Below are 23,199 nucleotides of genomic sequence, written 5' to 3'. Positions count from 1 at the left end.
TAGACAGAGGGCACAGGGTGAGTTGAATATGAAGAGATGATATCTATAAAAAAATCAACTTAAGGGATGAGACAGGAATATATTGAGAGAGGGAGAAAGGGAGAGATAGAATGGGTAGATGAGAACAGTTTCTTCCAATGGCCATGAAGGTGGGTGAAATAGGCTCTATGGAACACTGAAAGCTTAGTTAGACGTTAAAGATGCCAAGGTCATCCACTTCATCCTGAACCATTGCTAGTCATCTTGACTTTGTCCTGCCATTGGACTATGATGACCCTGGAAGAGAGAATGAGACCCATTACTTTGTGCAACTCTGCCTCACTTAAATCCACTTTATGTAGGAGTCAAAAGATATAACTCATACCATTTTACCATCTTTACCTACCTCAATCTCCTGTGGTGACAAGTAAAAGACAAAGCAGCAGGTACGGATACACTGGGAGCTGTAGTCAGTGAGAAGATGACCCTGTGGCCAGGCACCAGGACATAGAGTCGTCTTCTTATTGGACCGAAGCAGCAGTGGGACCCTGTAGCCGCCTAGATATCTGAGCAGCCATTTTTTAAGCACCTCACTGCTCATTTCCTGGCATGAGTAGGGGGCTAGAAAAGGTGCCCTAAAAATTGTCTGTTTTACCCAACGCTGGCCTGCCTACTCTGTGGCATGTGGGGTCCCACTCTGTGGTCAGAATGGAAAAAAAACATAAAAAATTTCCAAGATGATTCTACTCATCATCGGTACATGGAATGGGTGAATTCTTTTTTGACAACAGGAAATCCCATATACTCAAAGGATGAACAGCTCTAGTTGTGATAGAACTCAGCAGGTATCGTATTCAAATAGCAGCCCTGAGTGAAACAAGGCTGGCAAGTGAAGACCAGCTTACCGAAGTTGGAGCTGGATACATGTTTTTATGTATTGGCCACAGTGAAGGGGAGCACCATGAAGCTAGTGTAGGTTTTGCAATCAAAACTAATTTAGTCAACCAGCTTATATACCTCCCCAAAGGAGTGAATGACAGGTTCATGACAGTGCAGTAGCCATTTGCAGGACAGCAGCATGCCGCCATCATCAATGTGTATGCTCCCACCATGACAAACATTGATGAGGTTAAAGAAAAATTTTATGAAGACCTGGAAACCCTCATTATCAGTGTATTGAAAGAGGACAAACTTATAATTCTGGGTGACTTTAATGCAAGCGTTGGGGTATACTAGCAGATGTGGCAGGGAGTCCTTGAAAAGAATAGAGTTAGAAACAGCAGCAGCGATGGTCACTTCCCACTGAAGACTTGTACATCTCATGACCTTCTCGTTACCAATACTGTCTTCCATTTACCTAAATGCAATAAAACTTCGTTGATGCACCATCACAGCAAACATTGGCATTTAAATAGAGTATGCCATTTTTAAGGAGAAGAGATAGGTTGTAAGAGTGATGAAGGCTCTGTGTGTCACGGAGTGCTGGACTGATCATAGATTTGTCCTCTCCAAGCTAAATATTCACATTTAACAAAAGCAGTGGCCCCAAGGCAAGATGACTACCAGAAGACAACAGATTAAACAGATTAGAGCAGAGTGGAAACTGTTAGTTGCTAACTTGGAGGAAAAGCTGAACCAACACATTGTTGGCAACAGTGGAGCAATGAAGGAGTGGGTGGCTTTCAGAGATTTGGTGTACAGCACTGTATTTACTTATCTGAGCCAGAACACTCAAAAATATTAAGATTGGTTTGATGAAAATGATGGGGAAATTCAGAGCTGCTAAATGAGAAATGAGAACTCCACCGAGTTTACCAGCAAGACAGTTCATCTGCCTTCTAAGAAGGCAGTATTTAACTCCATGAGAAAATCACGTACAGCTTAGATGCAGGATTCTTGGCTCAGTAAGATTTTAATGCTAAAGTCATCTGTAGTAGACTGATCCTTCACTGGGAAGATGGTCCTCTAGTTGAAAGCCAGTGTGGCTCCAAAAAGGGCCAAGGAATGATCCATATATATTTTTTTGCTGTCCAACAACTCCAGGAGAAATGCTAAGAGCAGAACAGAGGTCTGTGTATACAGTGTTCTTCAATCTGACCTACACCTTCGATACTATTTGTTGTGAGGGCTTGTGGAAAATCATGGCAAAATTTGGTTGCCTGGAGAGGTTCATCATTATTTTACATCCGTTTCATGATGACATGCTTGCATGGGTTCTGTATAATGGGCAATGCTCTCACACTTTCCCAGTTACCAGCGAAGTGAAGCAGGGCTGTGTGCTTGCTCCCATACTTTTTAGCAGAATCTTTTCAGTGATGAAGTCACCACCCCTTCAATAAGGATGAAAATGGCATCAAGGTCAGCTACCTTACTGACAATAAATAATTTAACTTGAAAAAGTTATAAGCCAAGACTAAAGTGGAGGGTGAGTTGGTGCATGATTTTGTTCACAGATAAGATTGTGCTCTGAATGCTACCTCAGAGGCTGAGATGCAACAAAGGTATAGATCGATTCTCTGCTGTTTGTGCTGATTTTGACTTAGCAATTTAACACCAAGAAAACAGAATTTACATGGAACCATTGGATACAGCAAATGGAGAAATTTTGAATGCAGTGGATAAATTCACTTATCTTGGTGTAGTATACTTTCTAGGGATGTACACATAGATGATGAGTTTACATACGCATTGCCAGAGCTACCTCAGTGTTTGGGAGTCTTCAAAGGAAAGTGTGGGAGAGAAGAGCTATTAGACACCCTGCTAAACTGAAGATCTACAGAGCTGTTGTGCCGACCTCGTTGTTGTATGCCTGTGAAACTTGGACAGTCTACCAGTACTATGCCAGGAAACTAAAATGCTTCCATTTGAATTGTCTTAGGAAGATTCTGTAGATCACTTGGCAAGATAAGGTACCAGACACTGAGGTCCTTTCTCAAGTTGAATTGTCAAGAATTCAAACTTTTCTGCAGAGAGTGCAACTCCAGTTTGCTAGCCATGTTATTTGAATGCTTTGCCTAAAAGACTGTTTTATGGAGAACTCAGACAAGGCAAGCGCTCACATGATCGGGAGAAGCAATATAAGGACACTCTCAAGGTCTTTCTGAAGGACTTTGGAATCACTTGTGAGACATGGGGGACACTGACAAAGGACCACCCAGTATGGCATGCCCGCATCAAAGGATCACTGTGTTTTCTGAGCAAAGCAGAATTGCAGCAGTGCAAAGGAAATGTGAGATGCACAAATGTAAAGCCATCTCCACTCCAAATGTTCATATAGATTATTTATGCCTGACCTATAGAGCCTTCTGAGCTCTTATTGGTCTGATCAGCCACAGTTGAACACACTGTACCTTGACCCCAACAAAGTGATGTTATTTTGGTCCTCTTTGAGAACAAATGACAACAAACAAACAACTATTGTGCTATGAGAAATGACCATCAGGAGTATTTCAGAAAAACCTAGGAAGATTTACTTGAACTGATGCAAAGTGAAATGAGCAAAACCAGAAAAACAATGTATGCAGTAATAGCAATGTTGTATGATGATCAATTATGAATGACTTAGCTATTCTTAGCAATACAGTGATCTAAGACAGTTCTGAAGGACTTAAAATGAAAAATGCTGTCCACCTCCAGAGAAGGAACTGATAGAGTCTGAATGCAGATCAAAGCATACTTTTTTAAACTTTCTTTTCTTCGGTCTTTTTTTTTTTAACAACATAGCTGATATAGAAATATGTTTTCCATGACTGTGCATATATATGTAGTCGATAACAAATTGCTTGTCTTCTCATTGAAGGGGGAGGGGAGGAAGGGAGAGAGAGAGGAAGAGAATTTGGAACTCACAAATTTAAGAAACAATTGTTAATTGTTTTTACATGTAATTCAGAATAAAATAAAAGTTTTTTTGAATAACTTATTAAATAAAAGATAATCATCTGATAAAAGATTTTTATCATGCTGTATTAAAATTAGCAAAACCCAAAGCACCAGAAGTCCCAAGAATTTGAGAGAGTAATGAAATAAATTGTGGTATATTAAGGCAAAACAATATACTGCTGTAAATATTGATAATCAAAACTTTATGGGGCTGGGGCCAAGATGGCGGCTGGAAAACAGGGACTCACTTAAGCTCTCCTCCAGATTCCTTCAAACACCTGTAAAAAATGGCTCTGAACAAATTCTAGAGCTACAGAACCCACAAAATAATAGAGGGAAGCAGGTCTCCAGCCCAGGATGGCTTGGATGGTCTCCGGGAAGGGTCTGTTGTACTGTACTGGGAGCAGAGCACAGCCCACCGTGGGCTGCACCAGGACAAACCAGGTGCTGAGGAGTTGGGGCGGAGCAGGCCTTAGGGCCATGAACTACTAAGCTGTGTCAGTTACCAGACTTCTCAACCCACAAACACCAAAGACAGCTTAGCAGGTCATGGGAATACTGCTGGATCAGGGAGAGGAGTGTGCTGTTGGCCCCAGCCCCAGGGGCAGCATGGCAGCTGTAGCAGCAGGAAGCTCTTGTGGCTGCTTTCAGAGCTCCAGCTGCAGTTACTTCCAGCCCCAGGCCCACCCAGTGGGAGGAATTAAGCAGCCAATCAGAGCAGGAGTGCAGGGAGCACTTTCTTGCAGTAGAGGCAGTGTTCTCTTGTTTTGCCCTGCTTAGATCTGGCTTGGGGTCCTGGTTGGCAGTTCTTGGCGTGTGGCAGAGCTTGCTGTGTAGAAGTAGCTCTGAAAATAGCAACGCAATGCCCCTGAAGCTTGGGACAAAGCACTTGTTATTCTGAAGACAGTCATACCTTAACAAAAACCTCAAGGGTCAAGTAGTTGGTTGGGACCATGAGCAAGCAGCATAAAAGGACTCAGAGTATTGAATCCAGAAGAAGTCAACAAAGTCAAAGAGCCCACATCAAAAGCTTCTAAGAAAAATATGAATTGGTCTCAGGCCATGGAAGAGCTGAAAAAGGATTTGGAAAAGCAAGTAAGAGAAGTAAAGGAAAAATTGGGAAGAGAAATGAGAGTAATGCAAGACAGTCATGAAAAACAAGTCAATGACTTGGTAAAGGAGACCCCAAAAAATACTGAAGAAAATAACACCTTATAAAATAGACTAACTCAAATGGCAAAAGAGCTCCAGAAAGCCAATAAGAAGAATGCCTTGAAAGGCACAATTAGCCAAATGGAAAAGGAGGTCCAAAAGACCACTGAAGAGAATACTACCTTAAAAATTAGATTGGAGCAAGTGAAAGCTAGTGACTTTATGAGAAATCAACATATTGTAAAACAGAACCAAAGGAATGAAAAAATGGAAGGCAATGTGAAATATCTCATTGGAAAAACCACTGACCTGGAGGATAGATCCAGGAGGGATAATTTAAAAATTATTGGACTACCTGAAAGCCATGATCAAAAAAAGAGCCTAGATATCATTTTTCAAGAAATTATCAAGGAAAACTGTCTTCGTATTCTAGGAGCAGAGGGTAAAATAGAAATTGAAAGAATGCACAGATTGCCTTCTCAAAAAGACCCCCCCCCCCCCCCCCCCCCCCAAAAAAAAACCCTTAGGAATATTGTTGCCAAATTCCAGAGTTTCCAGATCAAGGAGAAAATATTGCAAGCAGCCAGAAAGAAACAATTTGACTATTGTGGAAACACAATCAGGATAACACAAGATCTAGCAGCTTCTACATTAAGGGATTGAAGGGCTCAGAATATGATATTCCAGAGGTCAAAGGAGCTAGGATTAAAACCAAGAATCACCTACCCAGCACAACTGAGTATAATACTCCAGGACAAAATACGGATTTTCAATAAAATAGAGGACTTTCAAGCATTCCTGAAAAAGAAGAGACCAGAGCTGAAGAGAAAATTTGACTTTAAAATACAAGAATCAAGAGAAGCATGAAAAGGTAAACAGGAAAGAGAAATCATAAGGGGCTTACTAAAGTTGAATTGTTTTGTTTACATTCCTATGTAAATATGAGTTGGTCTCATGGAAAGATGATATTTGTAACTCATGAAACCTTTCTAAGTATTAGGGTAGTTGAAGGGAATATGAATGTATATATATATATACATACACACACACACACACACACACACAGACAAAGGGCACAGGGTGAGTTGAATATGAAAGGTTGATATCTAAAAATAAGTAAATAAAAACAACTAAGCGGTGAGAGAGAAATATATTGGGAGAAGGAGAAAGAGAGATAGAATGGCGTAAATTATCTCACATAAAAGTGGCAAGAAAAAGCAGTTATAATGGAAGGAAAGAGGGGGCAGGCGAAAGGGAATTTGACTTGAGGGAATAACATACACACTCACTTGGGTATATTACCCCAGAGGAAAGTCGGGGGGAAGGGAATAAGAAAGAGGGGATGATAGAAGGGAAGGCAGAACAGGGAGAAGCTAATCAGAAGCAAACATTTGAAAAGGGACAGAGTCAAGGGGAAAAATTGAATAAAGGGGGGGACAGGATAGGATGGAGGGAAATGTAGTCAGTTTTTCACAACATGACTATTGTGGAAGTGTTTTGTATAACGATACCTGTGTGGCCTATGTTGAATTGCTTGCCTTCCCAAGGAGGGTGGGTGGGGGAGGGAAGAAGGGAGAAAATTTGGAACTCAAAGTTCTAAAAACAAATGCTCAAAAAAAAGTTGTTTTTTTTATATGCAGCTGGGAAATAAAATATACAAGCAATGAGGTATAGAAATCTACCTTGTCCTATAAGAAAGTAAGGGGAAAGGGGATGGGGGAGGAGTGGCATGACAGAAGGGAGGGCTGACTGGGGAACGGGGCAATCAGAATATATGCCATCTTGGAGTAGGGGGAGGGTAGAAATGGGGAGAAAATTTGTAACTCAAAATCTTGTGGAAATCAATATTGAAAACTAAAAAAATTAAAGAAATAATGACCAAAAACTTTATGAAATAATACAGAGTGCAAAAAGCAGATGCAGAACAGAGCCACACACATATTGACCCTGTTAGGGATTCTTGACCTTTTTGGTGTCATGGACCCCTCTGGAAGACAGGTGAATCCAATGGACCTTTCTCACAATAATGTTTTTAAATGCATCAAAGAAAATACATAGGATTACAAAGGAAACCAATTACATTAAAATACAATTATGAAAATTTTAAAAATAAGCTTATAATTTCCAGGTTAGGAGCTCATAAAGCAAAAAGGAAAAGGAAATGAGTTAGCAAAGAATGGATGCACAGAGGGAATAAATGAAAAGTTTTGACATTTGGTGGGTGGAAATTTATTTATTTAAATGTAAATAGTTGCAAAGTAAGTTTAATTTATTTTATTTGCTTGATACTTATATAACAAATAAATTTTATAAATAATCATAGGTAAGAGGGAATAAAAATCAACTATAACTGAAAGGGTCCTTAAAAAGTATCTACACAGAAGCATAGGTAACTTTTTCACATTTCTATATGATTTGTTGAAAGTACCTTTCCAAGTGAAGTCAACATTTATGGCTCTAGAGAGAAATAGGCTTGTGGGTCTTGATCACAGGGAAGCTTGTTTTTGTAAAAAAAGAAATCTGAAATGCTTTAAAAAAGGGCATTTCCATAATGCATTGCAGAACACAAAAAATAATTTTCTATAATGCCATAAATCTCTATTTTATACCACTTGGTTTTGAAAAAAAATCATTTAATACCTTCTATAGATCATTTTCAAAACTATCCTGTTTATGCTTACTCCTGAATTTCCTTTTGTGCACTTAAAACTGTTCCTAAGGTCCTCCTATTTTTGTGTGACATTACTATTGCTAATCCCCACTCCCTACCAACCTTTTGTATTTCCCAAATTAAAAAATGAAAGAAAAAAAAGCCTTTGTAAAAAATAAGTTAATGATTAATGTTGCAGTAATGTTGTTGCTGTTTATCATGGGATTGGGAATTGGGCAGATGGCGATTGGGATGAGTATCAAAGCCTGTTGGGGAACTGCATATGACCATAAGTATGTATTTTATGTGCAGGCTGAATATGAGCTACTTGTGATGAGTATTTGACTTGCTTTACTATTATCTTATTGCATTCTACCATGTGGGAATTTGTATATTGTCTTTCCAATTGAGGGAGAATGTTTACAGTTGAGTTAAGCTATAATATAATCTTGTTTCTTAAATGTAAACAAAACAGTTTCCACTTTACTTTATCATTTCCATTACTTTCTTTTTGTTAGCTGAGTTATCTCCATGTTCTCATAGCTTATGTTAAATCCATTTGTTAAGTATATTGTCTGTTAGATGTATTTTTGCATTGCTGTGGTGGATATTATCATCCTCCCAGGCACCTAGATGTCATCCTTAACTCCACTCTCCCTCCTACCTGCCCCCCCCATCCGATCTATTGCCCAGTCCTGTCAATTTTACCTTTATAACATCTCTTGTATATGCCCTTTGCTCACCTTTGTGATGTAGGCTGTAGCAACAATTTGGCTAGCAGCAGCTGCTGACGTGTAGGACCCAATGAGAACAGCAACAAAAGCTGCCAGCACAGGTTCTTTGACCTGCTTTACTAAGGAAAATAACTTTAAGGGGTTAACAATCTCACTTTAATCATATATGCAAATATATAACTCACTTAGTTCAGGAGGAAAAGCCAGCAACGTGGACTTCAGAGCAAATACAAACAAATTACAAACATCAACAGACTTTGTCTGATTCAAATCACAGTTCATAGTTACCAGGGAATCACCAACATCTATCTGGGTTACAAAGCCAGGGGGTAGTTACAGTTTGCCAGGAGTTTCAACACTCCTTCCTTTAGTGTGCCCCCAAAAGTCAACCTGCCAACCTTGGATCTTACATACCTATCTCAGGGCCCTGGGGCACTTGATTACCTCTGTGCTGAAATGCACTCAAAGCAAAGAACAGTGAAAAATCCCATTTAGGTGTGGGAAAGTTAATCCCTAGTACCACCATATACAAGTCAATGACTCCTGATCCAATCAAGGAAACAAAGGCCAGACTCTTCTAGGCAACTTGATTAAATGAGTGCTAAAAGAGAAAACAGTAAAAGAAAGTCCCACCTTAATTACTGATACATAGGCACACATTACCTCATGCCTAGATTGTTGAAATAGGTTTTTGGTTAGTCTGTCTGCTATGTCTTCCCCACTTTAGTTTTACTTTCACTTAGCTGTCAAATTGATCTTCTTAAAGTGCAGTGTCACCCTCAGCCCCCTCAGTAAACACCAGTGGTTTCCTTTTGCCTCCAGGATCAAGTATGAGATCTGTTTTACATTCAAAGCGCTTCATAAACTGGCCCCCTCCTACCTTTATAGTCTTCTTATACCTTACTTAGCCCAGTGTATTCTGTATGAGAATGACACTGGCCTTCTTTCTGTTCTTTGAACAAGACGTTCTAACTCTTGACTGGTCATTTTCATTTGACTGTCCCCCATGCCTGGAACTCTCTCCCTCTTCATCTCTGTTTCTGGCTTCCCTGGTTTCCGAACCCAGCTAAAATCCCACCTTCTTCAAGAAGCCTTTTCAAATCAACATTAATGCTAGTAGTGCCTTCTTCCATCTCTTAACCAACCCTCAGCTGATCCTTCCATCATTGCTAACTATTTTTTATGTCTCTTCTCCCCTCTATGCTAACTTCTTTTGAAAAGGCTTTCTGCAGTAGGTGCTTCCACTTTTTTCCTCTCACTCTGTTTTCAACTCCTTAGATCTGGTTTCCAGCTTCATCGGTCTACCAAAATTGCTGTTTCCAAAGTCACTGATGATCTCTTAATTGTCAAATCCAGTGACCTTTGTTCAATCCTCATTCTCCTAGACCTCTGCAAGCCTTTAACCTTATTGATTACCCTCTTCCCCTTAATACTCTGTTTTTTTAGGTTTTCCGAACACCCCTCTCTCATCCCTTTCTTCCTACCTTTTAGACCACTCCTTCTCACTCTCCTTTGCTGGATCCTCATCCAGATCACCCCCATCTGACTGTAGGTCTCCCACAGAATTCTGTCCTGGATGCTCTTCTTTTCTCTCTTAATACTACTTCACTTGGTGATTTCATCAGCTCCCATGGATTTAATTAATCTCTATGCTGACTATTCTTATAACTACCCCACCTGCTATATCAACAGGTCAGTAATAACAGTATGGGTGATGATTGTCAAAATGCCTATGTGGTTCTGTGTCACAAAGTATGCAAGACTCTCCACTTAGAAGGTAGAAGTAAACCATTTATTCAGATACCAGAGAACCATAAGCCATCTGCCCAATCCATCACAGCATCAAGGGATTCAATACATAGGGAACCTCACCATCCCAAAACCATCCATGCCCTGCTGGGGCCTTCCCCAAAACAATCAAATTTATAGCACAGCACGCCTGCCCATTACCTCAGCTCTGTCATAAGTGCTTCCTCAGCATTTCCTGTGACACACTTTCCTTTTTCCTCTCAGCAAGCTCCTCCACCACATGTGACTTAGGCTTCCTGTGATATAAGCAGGTCACGTGGGCGTATAATGGGTGGAAAAGATCTCCAAATCTAAATTGCTATTACACCTGCCCAACCCTCTTTTCTGACCTTCAATCTTGCATCTCCAAACACTTTTCAGACATCTCATACTGGATATCCAGTAGATATCTTAAACTCAGCATGTCCAAATCTGAACTCATCTTTACAGTAGAGGGTAACATCCTTCTCCCAGTCTTTTCAGGCTCACACTTAGGTGTCACCTTCTAATCCTCACTATCTCTTCCTCTCCATACCAGTCTGTTGCCAAGGCTTATCGATTTCATCTTTGCAGCATCTCTTGATATGCCACCTTCTCTTCTCTAACACTGCCACCACTCTAGTGAAGGCCCTCATCACCTCACGATCTCTGGACTATTACAGTAGCCTGTTGGTGGGTCTTGCCTCAGGTTTCTCTTCTCTCCAATCTAATCCATCCTCTATTGAACTAGTAAAGTGATTTTTTTTTTTTTGAAGTGTAGGTCTCAAACATGTCTCTCCTTCCTCCCTGCCCCCAAACTGTAATGGATCCATATCATCTTCGGGAGCAATGCAAAATTCTTCCTTTGGTATTCAGTGCCCTTCCTAACCTAGCTCCCTTCTACCTTCCCAGTCTTACATCTTACTCTTTGCTGTGTACTCTTGACCCTGGCCTTCTACTATTTCATCCAACAGGATGCCTCTCTTGGCCCTGGACATTTTTTCTGACTGTGTCTCTGCCTGGAATGTTCTTTCTCCTCATTTCAAACTTTTTTTTTTAGACTTTTCAAACTGATAATCCTCCGCCCTTCACCCCCACCCTTCTTGAAACTTCCCTACTTTCTGGAGGGCATCACCTTCCTTCCGTGATCCAAATTTACCAATCTCAACTGCTCATTTCTCTTACCCCCCATATAACCAAATCTGTCACTTTTTTTTACTTTTTTTTTAAATGTTATCTATGTTTTAGAGAAATCCTTCTCCACCAACCACATATTTCCCAATTACATTTTTTTGGGGGGCAGGGCGATTGGGGTTAAGTGGACTTGCCCAAGGTCACATAGCTAGTACTTGTGTCAAGTGTCTGAGGCTGGGATTTGAACCCAGGTCCTCCTGACTCCAGGGCCGGTGCTCTATTCACTGTGCCACCTAGCCCATAGCAGCTCTCATACATACTATTCCTTTTTTCCTACACAGTGAGCCAGCGTCCTTGTTCAGCTTCTCATCACCTTTTTGCCTGGACTGTTCAGTAGCCTACTAAATATCTCAGCCAGTTTTTTGAATTTTTTTTCCCCTTTTTCCATTTGTCCATTTGTCTCCAAATCAAGAGACTGTGCTAGGTGATTAGAACAGAAGTGCAAGGATGGAACCCAGGCCCATGGAGATCACAAAGGTTTGCCTGTGGCACACTTGTGATTGGCTGAGTGTTTTTACTTCAAATTTAGTAATCTTTCCATTATACTTGAATTTCATGCCACCTTTGCCTACTTCTGGCCCTTCATCCTTAATCCCCAAGCTTTCGCATGGCCACACTTCCCCCAAAGGCCCTCCCTGACATACCCTCGGATGCCTCTTCCTTTTCACTTGTTGCATTCCTGTTAGGTAAACATTTTGTTTGAGGTAGCAAAAAAATGCAGTCAGTCTTCTCTCTTCTGACTCATTTTTTCTTTTTCAACCCAGGATGTCATTTGAAATTACTCGGGACTTAAGAGCTTTGTGTTTTTGTGTAATTATGTTCATTCATTCATTTGTAGTAATTTTGCACATTACATTTGTTTAAGGCTATGTGGTGGTGGTGGGAGAAGGATTTATTTAAAAAAATCAAACCTGTGAACAGTATATATTTTCAGTATATATGTTTACTAAGAGTATATATGAGTGGGGCAGCTAAGTGGCACAGTGAGTAGAGCACCGGCCCTGGAGTCAAGGAGGATCTGAGTTCAAATCTGGCCTTAGGCACTTGACCCACTAGCTGTGTGAACCTTGGGCAAGTCACTTAACCCATTGCCCAACCTTCCCCTCTGCAAAAAAAAAAAGAGTATATATGAGTGTTTATACACACATTTGTAACTGTGTATATCTTAGAAATCTTTAGCTAGAAAGGAACATAGAAATAAAGTAGTACAGTTTGTAGATGAGTAAAGAAAGAATTAACTGTAAGCATTAGATTGGGTCTTGTTAGGAGGAACAGTGTAGTATTCTTGGACATTTCACAGGCTAGACAGCTGTATGTTAGTGGTATATCTTTCTTGGGACAAATAACAGTTATTGCACAGAGCTTATTCTGGGCACAGTTTAATCTTACATTTCTGTGTTCTTTTACTGAGAATTTTTATGCAGGGTATTGAGAGCAAGGAGATAGAGAAAGAAAAAATATGCGTGTATGTGAATATCTGGGATATGGAAACACAGATGATTGCAGTGATAGATGACTGGGGAGCATGGGAGAGATGCTGCTCCTACAAAGCATTCTTTAAAAAAGTCTAGGTATGGGAGCCTCTGGTGTCTTATAAGCTAGAGCTGTTGTGGACTAGTCCGAGGATTCTGGGATTTGTCACTTCTACATTTCTGTTCCTTGGCTAGTTCTACAGTGATAGTGGTTAGACTCCATCTTTTTTGGAAAGGTTATAAGTGTTCTACTTTTGAGTCACTTTGTCACTTTTGTTATGAATAGGGTAAGAAGGCTTGTTCTCACTTAACAGGGGAGAAGGATTTATGTTATAAAAATTTCTTAATCATGAGTTACTAAACACTAAGCCAGAATACTCAAGGGAGGCCTACAAAAATGTCATCAGCAGATCTTAAATCTTAGGACAGATTACCATTATTATTTTTCTTATTCATGCTATGTAAGTATAGTAGTACTTGAAGGTAGTATAGTGGTGCCTGAATGTAGACTAGATGAGTTCTCAAGACTCTTTGTAACTCCTTGACTCCATAGTATGGTGTCTCTTGAATTTCAAATGCTTTTGAGAAAAGTGGTGCTCTATGTATAACGGTGGGGGTTTTTTGGTGGGGGTGGGGAGGTTTGCTCTGAGAAAGCAATTGAATGAACAGAATTGGACAAAATGAGTATTTTTTTAAATAATAAATTTATTTTTAATTTTTTTTGTTGCAACACCCAGTTCCACAAGTTTTTGGGATTCCAAATTTTCTCTTCTTCCCCCACCCCTCCAAGACGGCATGTAATCCAATGTAGGTTCTACGTAAACCTTCACGTTGAACTTACATAATAGTCCAGTTGTAAAGAAGAATTATAACCAATGGAATGTATCATGAGAAAGGAGAAACAAAACCAAAAAAGAAGGGAAGAAAAGAGAGCAGAAAGTTTGCCTCAGTCTGCATTCAGACTCCATAATTCTTTTTCTGGATGTGCATAGCTTTTTCCGTCATGAGTCTTTTGGCTCTATCTTTGAACCTTGCATTGTTGAGAGGATGTGGGAAAATTGGAACAGTGTTACATTGTTACATTGTTGGTGGAGTTGTGAACTGATCCAGCCATTCTGGAGAACATTTGGAGCTATGCCCAAAGGGCTATAAAAATGTGCATACCCCTTGACCCAGCAATACCACTTCTAGGGCTGTATCCTAAGAGATCAGACAAGTGGGAGAGGGGACCCTGTATGTACAAAAATATTTATAGCAGCTCTTTTTGTGGTGGCAAAGAATTAGAATGAAGGAGATGCCCATCAGTTGGGGAATGGCTAAACAAATTGTAGTATATGAATGTAATGGAATACTATTGGGCTATAAGAAATGAGGAGCAGGTGGACATCATTATAACCTGGAATGACTTATATGAACTTATGCTGAGTGAGGGGAGCAGAACCAGGAGAACATTATACACGATATAGACACACAGTATCTGTAAGGACTAACTTTGATAGATTTGACTCCTCTCATCAAAATGAATATTTACACATGAATATTTTGGGCAAATTGCCATGGCTATCTCGACTTAGGATCTTCAAGTGAAATAAAAACAGGAAGTATTTTTGCCCTTTAACAAGAAGGGAAACAAAGTTTATAGGAAGAAAAAATAGCTGATTATGAGAATGTGTGTGTGTGTGTGTTTTTAATAATGTGCCTTCAAAGTTCTTCTTTATTGGTATATATTGAATGTCCTGGTTTTTGTCTTGTAGAATGGAGATGTGTGCATTTCTATTCTTCATCCTCCTGTAGATGACCACAGAGTGGAGAACTACCTTCTGAGAGGTGGAACCCTACTCAAAATGTCAGGTAATGGGCTATATGAATAAGAACTATCCTTTTTTTTCCCCCCTAGGGGAGGGAAAGGAAGAAGAGACTCCTTTTGGTGGAAGTTTTTCCAGTTTCCTTTGCCTCTATAGGCATTTTGTGGGACGTATGTCTGAAATGTATAAATGGTTGGTTCTCTTGTGTTCACTTTTTGTTCATGATCTTGTAGATTTGGTCACATTCTATAATATTTCTTTTGATAAGTTTTCAGGAAAAATGTAAAAAAAATTATGTTCTTTTTGGCATTGATTATTTTTTTCTAACTTTTTATCATACGTTCATCCATAAATGTTAACAGTAACATTTAAACGTGGGACTGTTTTTGTTCAATAAGCAACAAAGACACTTCTCCCCATTTGAAAGCATGTATGTATACATATGTATATGTACACACCAACATACACAATATACATATATGTATGTACACGTGTATGGTATGCATGTATATTTTAATTACCTATACTTAGGCCAAAGATGTTGATAGAATACCTCTTTTTGTGAAAAGTCTTGTGAGATCTTTTTTGATGTAAGAAATTTAGACGTATGGATAGTACTGTGACTACTCTGTAGTGATAGTAGCAGAGTATCAATATGTGTGAAATTAAATTGTAGCATATTAGGTATAATCTAATTCATGTAGGTCGAACACTAAATTTCAAGCTTCTTGAGTAGCAGGAACATATTATATATTTTGGGGTTACAAGTAGCTCTTATGTTGCACTTTGTTTGTTTGACACTTCCTCATAAAGAGATGAATACCCATGTTCACTAAGAATTTTACATTACAGGGATCCACATTGATGTAATCTTTAGGAATGCACACTGGTATCTATTTCCTGGAAGTTTACCCAGTTAAAATTGTTAGTATTGTGTGGGACAAAAACCCACTGGCTCAAGTAAAAAAACAGAGATATCTCGGTTTCTCAAGGTAGAAAAAAAAACCAGAAGCTTTATTTGATCAAGTCTTCGAGAATTGGGCATCTCCCGCTACCAGGGCGGAGATAGCAGTGAAGAGAGGCAAACGGGGCGGGGGAGCAAGCAGGGAGATATATACCCTTGTACAAACAATTCTAAGAAATCCCACCCCAGAGGCTGGACCCTCGTCCCCATTTGCAGAGACGCGTGGCCTCACAATCTAACCAGGAATAAGTTTTACCCAATACAAGCACAGAAACTACAGAATTACCTTATAAGTAAACTTTAATGTTAGGATGGTGGTTTGTGAGTAGGCTAGGGGAGGGGAAGAAGGGAATACACCTGATTTCCCCAAAATCATATGATTTACAGGAAAACGAAACTTAGGCTTGGTGAGGTTCACATCCTAACTAAATTTGTACTATCTCTATTTGAATATGGCCTTGCTTGAGTTATTCATAGGGAAGCTTTCACAATCTTGTATTCTATTCACAGCTGAGGTGACATCTATAAATCTAAAGAAGGGGGAAAAAGACATTCCTAAAGGCTAAGTAATCAGATTCCCACAGACTCAAATTTGTCCCATTTCCCTTAATATTGATTCTCAAACATTAATACATATATACATATATATATATGTATACACATACAATATACCCTGTGAAGTCTTCACGCTTTATTGTCTCACTACCTCACACAGTATATAGTGAGCTCTTGATAATAGTGGTTCTTGTGAAAAGAATTTGTTAGCAATTTGTTAGAAGACTCTGTAATAACCTCAGAATATTTTTTGCCATTTCCGTTAGTGGTCAGCCAGGCCTTTTTTCCCTCAAAATGTGGAATTTGCTCAAGATAATATTAGATTATTTTTAATCTTTCTTGTATAGCAGTAGTTGGAATCAACTTGAATTTATTAAGTACTTACTACGTGCAAGTATTAGTTGCTAAGGATACAAAGAAAAAATGAAAAATAATCATTTGCCGCAAGGAGCTTACTGCTAATACAGTAGGAAGAGCTCTAATCCTAAATTAGAGGTTCTCAACTTTTTGGCCTAAGTACCCCTTTACATTCTTAAAAACTATTGATGACCACAAAGAGTTTTTGCTTGTGCGTATGTGCATGTGTGTACACCTATACACACATACATATGTGTGTGCATGTGCAATATTAGAAATTAAAACATCTTAGTATTATTGTGAAAATACTTGAACTGTTGAAGCACCTGAAAAGTATCTTGGAGAGCCTGAGGGTTCCCCAGATCAGACTAGATTCATAAACTCAGAGACTATCCTCTTTCATGTTAGTTTTGGAACCTGGTCAGTTGAAAATATAAACTATATTTAACTATCTTTTCTGGGTGTTATTTTAAGTGAACATTTTCTCTTGATAAGTTATCCAACTCAAATATTACCTCCTCTATTTTGTTTTTTTATGTATCCCTAGCATGGGGCCTTGTGCCTTTTTGGTACTTAATAAATTCATGTTGAATTGAATCGCTATTAAATAAGAAAGATAAAAATAATTAAACCAGTAGAATGTGGTGTGGATTGGAAGAGGAAATAACAAAATCAAGGAGACCAGCTAATTAGGAAACATCAGCTCTAAGGCTGACAAACTGGACAGTGGGCTAGCCACTCATCTTTTATCAGTATACTCCTTCTACTTTATTTTTTCTGTAATTGTACATTGACCATCACAGTAGGCACTGAAAAAAAAAGATAGCTATTTGACTAATGTGATCTTTTTTCTTGACCTTGTGTACCTGGTTGCAACATGTTATCTTTTTGGACATTTTTTTCTTCATTCTGTCCTCGTATGATATGACCAGCTATAGCTTGAGGTGTACTTTAAATCAGAGCTTCCTAATTTTTTTCCCAATCTGATTGTGATTTCTTAGTTTGCTATACCATTCTCTTTCTATACTTGCTAATGTGTATGGATATTTAGAGTGGTGGAGAGGAAGTACGTGATGATAGTGAAGGGGATAAAGATCATAAGATTGTAGATTCAGAGCTAGAAGGGCCTTAGAGACTATTGCAGAGAGCCCCTTTCCCCTCCCCCCAATTTTGCATATGAGGAAACCAAAGTAAAGAGAGCTTAGTGATTTACACAGGGTCACAGAGTTAGTAAGTATCTAAAGGGATATCTAAATCATCTAGGGATGATGAGTGATGTCAGGTTGAGTTCATGAAGTACATGTAATAATCCTAGTCACAGTTTGCCCAATTTGCTGAACACTAGTGAGGTCTTTGGGTACACATTTAGTTGGAAAGTATTGGTCTAGACCACATCATTTAGTGAATACACAGTTAGCTTGAAAATCCTACTCGAAGTGTTGATTAGTTTATTACTGTCAACATTTTATGGCATGTATTCATATAATTCCAATAATTGGTAAAGTAATGTTGTTCAGAAGTACTTTGAAATGATAGTGTCAGGCAGGCAATTAATAAAGACACTGTAGTACAGTGAAAAAAATACTGATTGAGAGTCAAAAGATGTGGGTTGGATCCCAGTTTTATACTTGTATCCATGTAATTTTGTGAAAGGCCTGTGTGGGCCTTCATTTCCCATTTGTAAAATGAGATGGACTAGCTAGCCTCTTGAGTTCCTTTCCAGTTCTAAATCTGATCTTCATATTCTGAACAAATGAGTTTTGCCAAACTTACGGTAGTTTCCCATCATATTTTTTTGTGGAAGTTACTTTAGTAGCTATTAATTAATCTTTGAGGTATTAGGAAAGGAGTTCATCAGAGGATTTTAACTGAGGCTTCATTCCTTTAGCAGTGTTTTTATTACTGTGATAGAGAACTTAGTGTTAGTTGTCAACTTCCCAAGAATGACCTACCACATGAAAAAAAAAAGACAGCCATGATTGACTTTTAGACCTTTTATAAAGCACATCTAAGAAATGGGCTTTATTTAATGAATGTAATTTAAATTGATTTTTATTTGCTCCATTTTTGTAGATTCTTTGTTGGAGTGTATTAATACATTTTAATGTTTTAAAATTTATGTATGCATTGCACTTGTATATTAATTTATAAAAACATTCATTGAGTCGCTTGCTTGCCTGCAATCCTCTGCTACTAGAGGAGATTGAGAGGTTGGTGGATTGGTTGAATTAGGGGAACTCTGAATTGCAATAGGTCTAAAGCCAATTAGGTCTTCAAACTGAGCACATCACAAACATAGTGAGCTGTCAGGATCGGAGGACTGTCAGGTTGTCTGCTTGCCTAAAGGTGTGAACCTGTCTTTGTTAGAAAAAAAGTAGGTTAAAGCTTTCTTACTAATCAGCATTGGGGAATAGGTCTGTGAGTGGCAGATACACATCTCCCTTGGGTGAGATGAGGAGACTCAGATTAGGGAGAGGGAAATTCAATAAAATTCATATAACATTCATTGAAAATTTAGATCTTAAAAAAATGTAGCTCTTAACAGTTTAGAATGATCTTCTACCCTTACCCTTTTGGGCCTGACCAGGACTAGAAGAGCTGGTGGTATAGAGAGTGAGTCATGCAGCCGGAGCCACAGGGATGAAATGCAGTCCCTCTGCTTAAAGTTCCTTGGTTGGACTCTGTTGTTACTTATTTAGGTGAATTTTTAGTGCCATCATCCAGGGTATAGTTTTCTTTTAATATACCAGGGATTTATGTCCTTACATCTTTTAATTTGCCTATGGTGCCACTCTTCCATGATTTCAGGTTGCAGGAGATATAGATATGATATAGAGTCTATATCTATATCCATATCCACATGTATACACACTCACATACATACACAACACATGAAATCAAACATGTCAAATATTTGCCAAACTATAAAAACCAATTTTATAAAAAGTATGTTATAAGTACATGATTTTCTGTTAGTACTATAGATTAGTTCACTCAAATATTTATGTATCAGGAGAAAGATAGCACATTTTGATGTCCTGGGCTTTCTTCTCTTCTCCCTCTATACAACTTCACTTGGGGAATCTCATCAGCTCCCAGGGATTTAATTAATATTTATGCTGATGATTCTCAGATCTACCTATCTTGCCCTAAACTCTTGGGTGACCTCAATTTGCATCTCCATTTGCCTTTTAGACAACTTGAACTGGATGTCCAGTAGGCATCTTAAACACAAGTCTATCCAGGACAGACCTCATTATCTTTTTCTCCAAAGCCTTTCCTCCTCCTACCTTCCCTGTTACTGTGGGCAACACCATCCTCCCAGTCCCTCAGGCTTACAGTCTAGTAGTCATCCTAGATTCCTCATCCTTTCCATTCCCTATATCCAAACAAAGCTGGTCTATTTCACCTTGGCAGCATCTTTCAAATATGCCCCCATTTTCTCCTCTGACACTGCCACCACTTTGGTGCTGGCCCCTCATCACATCACGTCATGTCTTAATCACCGGTGACAGCCTTTTTTGATCCATTCTCCATTCAGCCACTAAAGTGTTTTTTTCCTAAAACAAAAGTCTAATTATTTTACCCTCCTACTCAGTAAACTCCAGTGGCTACTTAGTGCCTTCAGGGGCAAATATAAAACATTCTGTGTGTCATTCAGAGCCTTTCATAACCTAGCCCCCATTGACTTCTCTAGTCCTTCTAACACTTTGCTCTCCAGAACCATACTCTTGATCCAGTGTCACAGGCCCTCCTGGGTCTTTCAGGAATGAGACATTCCATCTTTCAGATCGGGTGTTTTATCTGGTTGTCTCCTATAACCTAGAATGCTCTCCTCCTTCTGCTCTGACTGTTGACCCTCTGGCTTCCTTTAAGTCCCAACTAAAATCCCTTCTACAGGAAGCCTTTCCAACTCCTCTTCATTCCAGTGCTTTCCCTTTTTTCAATTATGTATGTATGTATGTATGATTTATATTGCCACTCCAAATGTTCATATGGACTATGTGTGCTCGACCTCTGGTAAAGCCTTCTGAGCTCATACTGGTCTGATCAGCCACAGTCAGACACACTGTACCTTGACTCCAACATAGTGATGTCATTTTGGCCCTCTTTGAGAATGAAGAACACTAACCAGCTTGCTTTGTCTATATTTGTTTGCATTTTGTTTCCCCAATTAGATTGTAAGCTCCTTGAGGGCAGGGATTGGTGTTTTTTTTTTTAATATCTCCCATACTTAGCACATTGCCTGGCACATAGCAGGCATTTAATAAATATTTATTGAATTGAATTGATTTAGATCAGGGCTGTCCGAAGTGCGGCCCGCCTGTGTTTACTACGGGCGTGGAAATTGACATGGATGCTTTAACTAACCTATTTATGTCAATTTCTGTGCTTGTGTTGGTCACAGGCAGGCCGCATGGGGGCGCATGGCCCGTATTTTGGACAGCCCTGATTTAGATGGTTCTCTGGCTGGTTGGAAGCAAGAAATTTTACCTCTAAGTGACCCCAAGCAACTCTAAAATTACAAGCTATAAAAATAATTGTAGTTACATTACTGCAGGGAAATTTCTACACCAAGAATTTCCTACATTGATGAAATTACAAGACACTCTCCCCCCCCCCCCCCGCCCCCGCTTTTTTGTAAGGCCTTGCTCTTCACTTGAAACAATTATTCAACAACTTCAGACATTTTCCATTTACTCCCCAGGTAACCTTGTTTTCCTAAAGCTTAATTCTTTGGATGACTATAATGCCATAGTTATCTATTCATAGTTTCAGGACTACAATCTAGTCTCTAGGTCCTTACGCCTCAACTTCAGGTTGAAACCATTTCTGACCTGTGTATGCTGACTTAATGCTATACCGAAGCCTCTGCCAGAGAATCCCCTGCATTAAATTTCTCCTTTCCTGTGTCTCTGGCCATAGGTATTAGGTGTACAAAGTCAAAGTAAAGTGGTCCTCAGGAGCTTTTATTATGTTATGAAAAGCAACACGCATATACTTTGGTATAGACAAAGTAAATACAAGATAATGTTTGGGAGGTAGGGCTGGTAGGCGGGAGAATCAGCATAAGTTCATGTGCAAAGTGTGGTGTTAAGCTGAGCTTTGAAGGAAACTAGGGATTCTAAGAAGTGAAGGTGAGGAGGATGTACGTTCCAGAAACGAGGGACAGTCTGTGTGTGAAGGCAGGAAGATAGCAATGGAATTGAATGCTATTTTTGGCTATTTTTGCAGAACTGTAGAGTGCATGAGGGAAATAGTGTATTAGAAGCCTAAAGAAATCGATTAGATTCAGGCTGTGAGGGGCTTTAGATGTCAGGAGTATATATTTAATCTTAGAATAATGGTGTGGGCAGGGGCAATGGATAGAGTGCCAGGCCTGAAATCAGGAAGACCTGAGTTCAAATTCAGCCTCAGACACTTGCAAGTCACTTAATTCTGTCTATTTCAGCTTCCTCATCTGTAAATTGAACTGGAGAAGGAATGGCAAGCCACGTTTGTATCTTTTCCAAGAAAACCCCAAATGGGGTCATGAAGAGTTGGACACGACTGAACACCAAAAACAAGAGATAGTAGGGAATCATTGGAGTTACTTGAGCAGCCAAATGACTTGGGTTACTCCTGTACTTTCAGATATTTCTTTGGCAGCTGTGTAAAGGATGGATTGGAAAGAGGGGGGCAGAATCTGAGGTAGGAAACCAATTAGGTGGTTGTTGCAGTAGTCTAGGGGAAGAGTTGATGAAGATCTGAACTAGAGTTGTGACTTTAAGAGTGGAAAAAGGAAATATGAGTGGAGGTAGGATTAATAAGGTTTGGCAGTTATTGATTGGTTTTGGGGATCAGTCTCCTAAAGCTCAGCATTTGCTTTTTCCTTTTCTTCTCTAGACAAGAAGCTGTGTAGTGTAGTATACAGGGAGCTGGTCTGGGTTCTAGGGTTCTGGGTTCTCTTAAGCATTTTGGCTCTATGGTCCTGGGAAGTCACTCTATAAGTTGCAGAGAAGACATGACCTACATTGGTAGAGGGAGCTTCCTCACTAGGATTGAGGGATTAAATTAAATAATAAATCCAATTCCTGTTTCTGTCTTCTCTGGAAATTCCATGACTGTTTTATCTTCCCAAAGACTCAGGTCTTTCTCAATTTAAGTTGTAGTTGCAGCAGTACTGTCTTGGGATTTCCCATTTAAGGTGACCATAATCATCCCTGGGAGTTTCCAGACATTATTCTTCTGTTGGATAGGAGGTCCTCAATCTATTGTGATTTTTCTGGTGGGTGACTTTTTCTTTTAACCTACACCTCAGACCTCTTTCATCTGACTATACTTTTGTTTTCCAAGTACCATCGAGCAGTCCTCAATTTCCTTATGTTAAAGTGGAAGATAAGCCGCACAAATGAACAAATTGGACAAATGAAATTGAAATCTTAAGGGATCTGCTTCTTTTAGTTAGTTTCGACAAATATTTTATAACAGTTTTACATCATGTAACATACTGCACAGAAGGTCACAGCAAAGACTAAGATACAATCTTTGCCTTCATTGAGCTGATAATTGAGTATGTATGTAGTGTATTAACTGCTAGGTTGTCTATATTGTGAGATCAGCCAATCTAAAAGTAGTTCTAAGTAGATAAATGTTATGCTAATTTGTTGAGTTTGTTAGTAAGATAAATATAATTTTATTGTGTTTTCTC

General features: G+C 39.2%; 1 protein-coding gene across 1 annotated transcript in view; it reads left to right on the top strand.

Moving 5' to 3' along the window:
* Positions 1-23,199, top strand: part of UBE2R2 (ubiquitin conjugating enzyme E2 R2) — a 132,400-nt gene that overhangs the window by 101,039 nt on the left and 8,162 nt on the right. The window contains 2 exon segments of the mRNA XM_036739165.1: positions 14,582-14,621; positions 14,624-14,678. Of these exon segments, the coding sequence (XP_036595060.1) occupies positions 14,582-14,621; positions 14,624-14,678 (95 nt within the window).

The sequence above is a fragment of the Trichosurus vulpecula genome, chromosome 1, assembly GCF_011100635.1.
Source record: "Trichosurus vulpecula isolate mTriVul1 chromosome 1, mTriVul1.pri, whole genome shotgun sequence".
In the NCBI taxonomy this organism is placed as follows: Eukaryota; Metazoa; Chordata; class Mammalia; order Diprotodontia; family Phalangeridae; genus Trichosurus; species Trichosurus vulpecula.
This window is presented reverse-complemented; position numbering and strand designations above follow the sequence as displayed.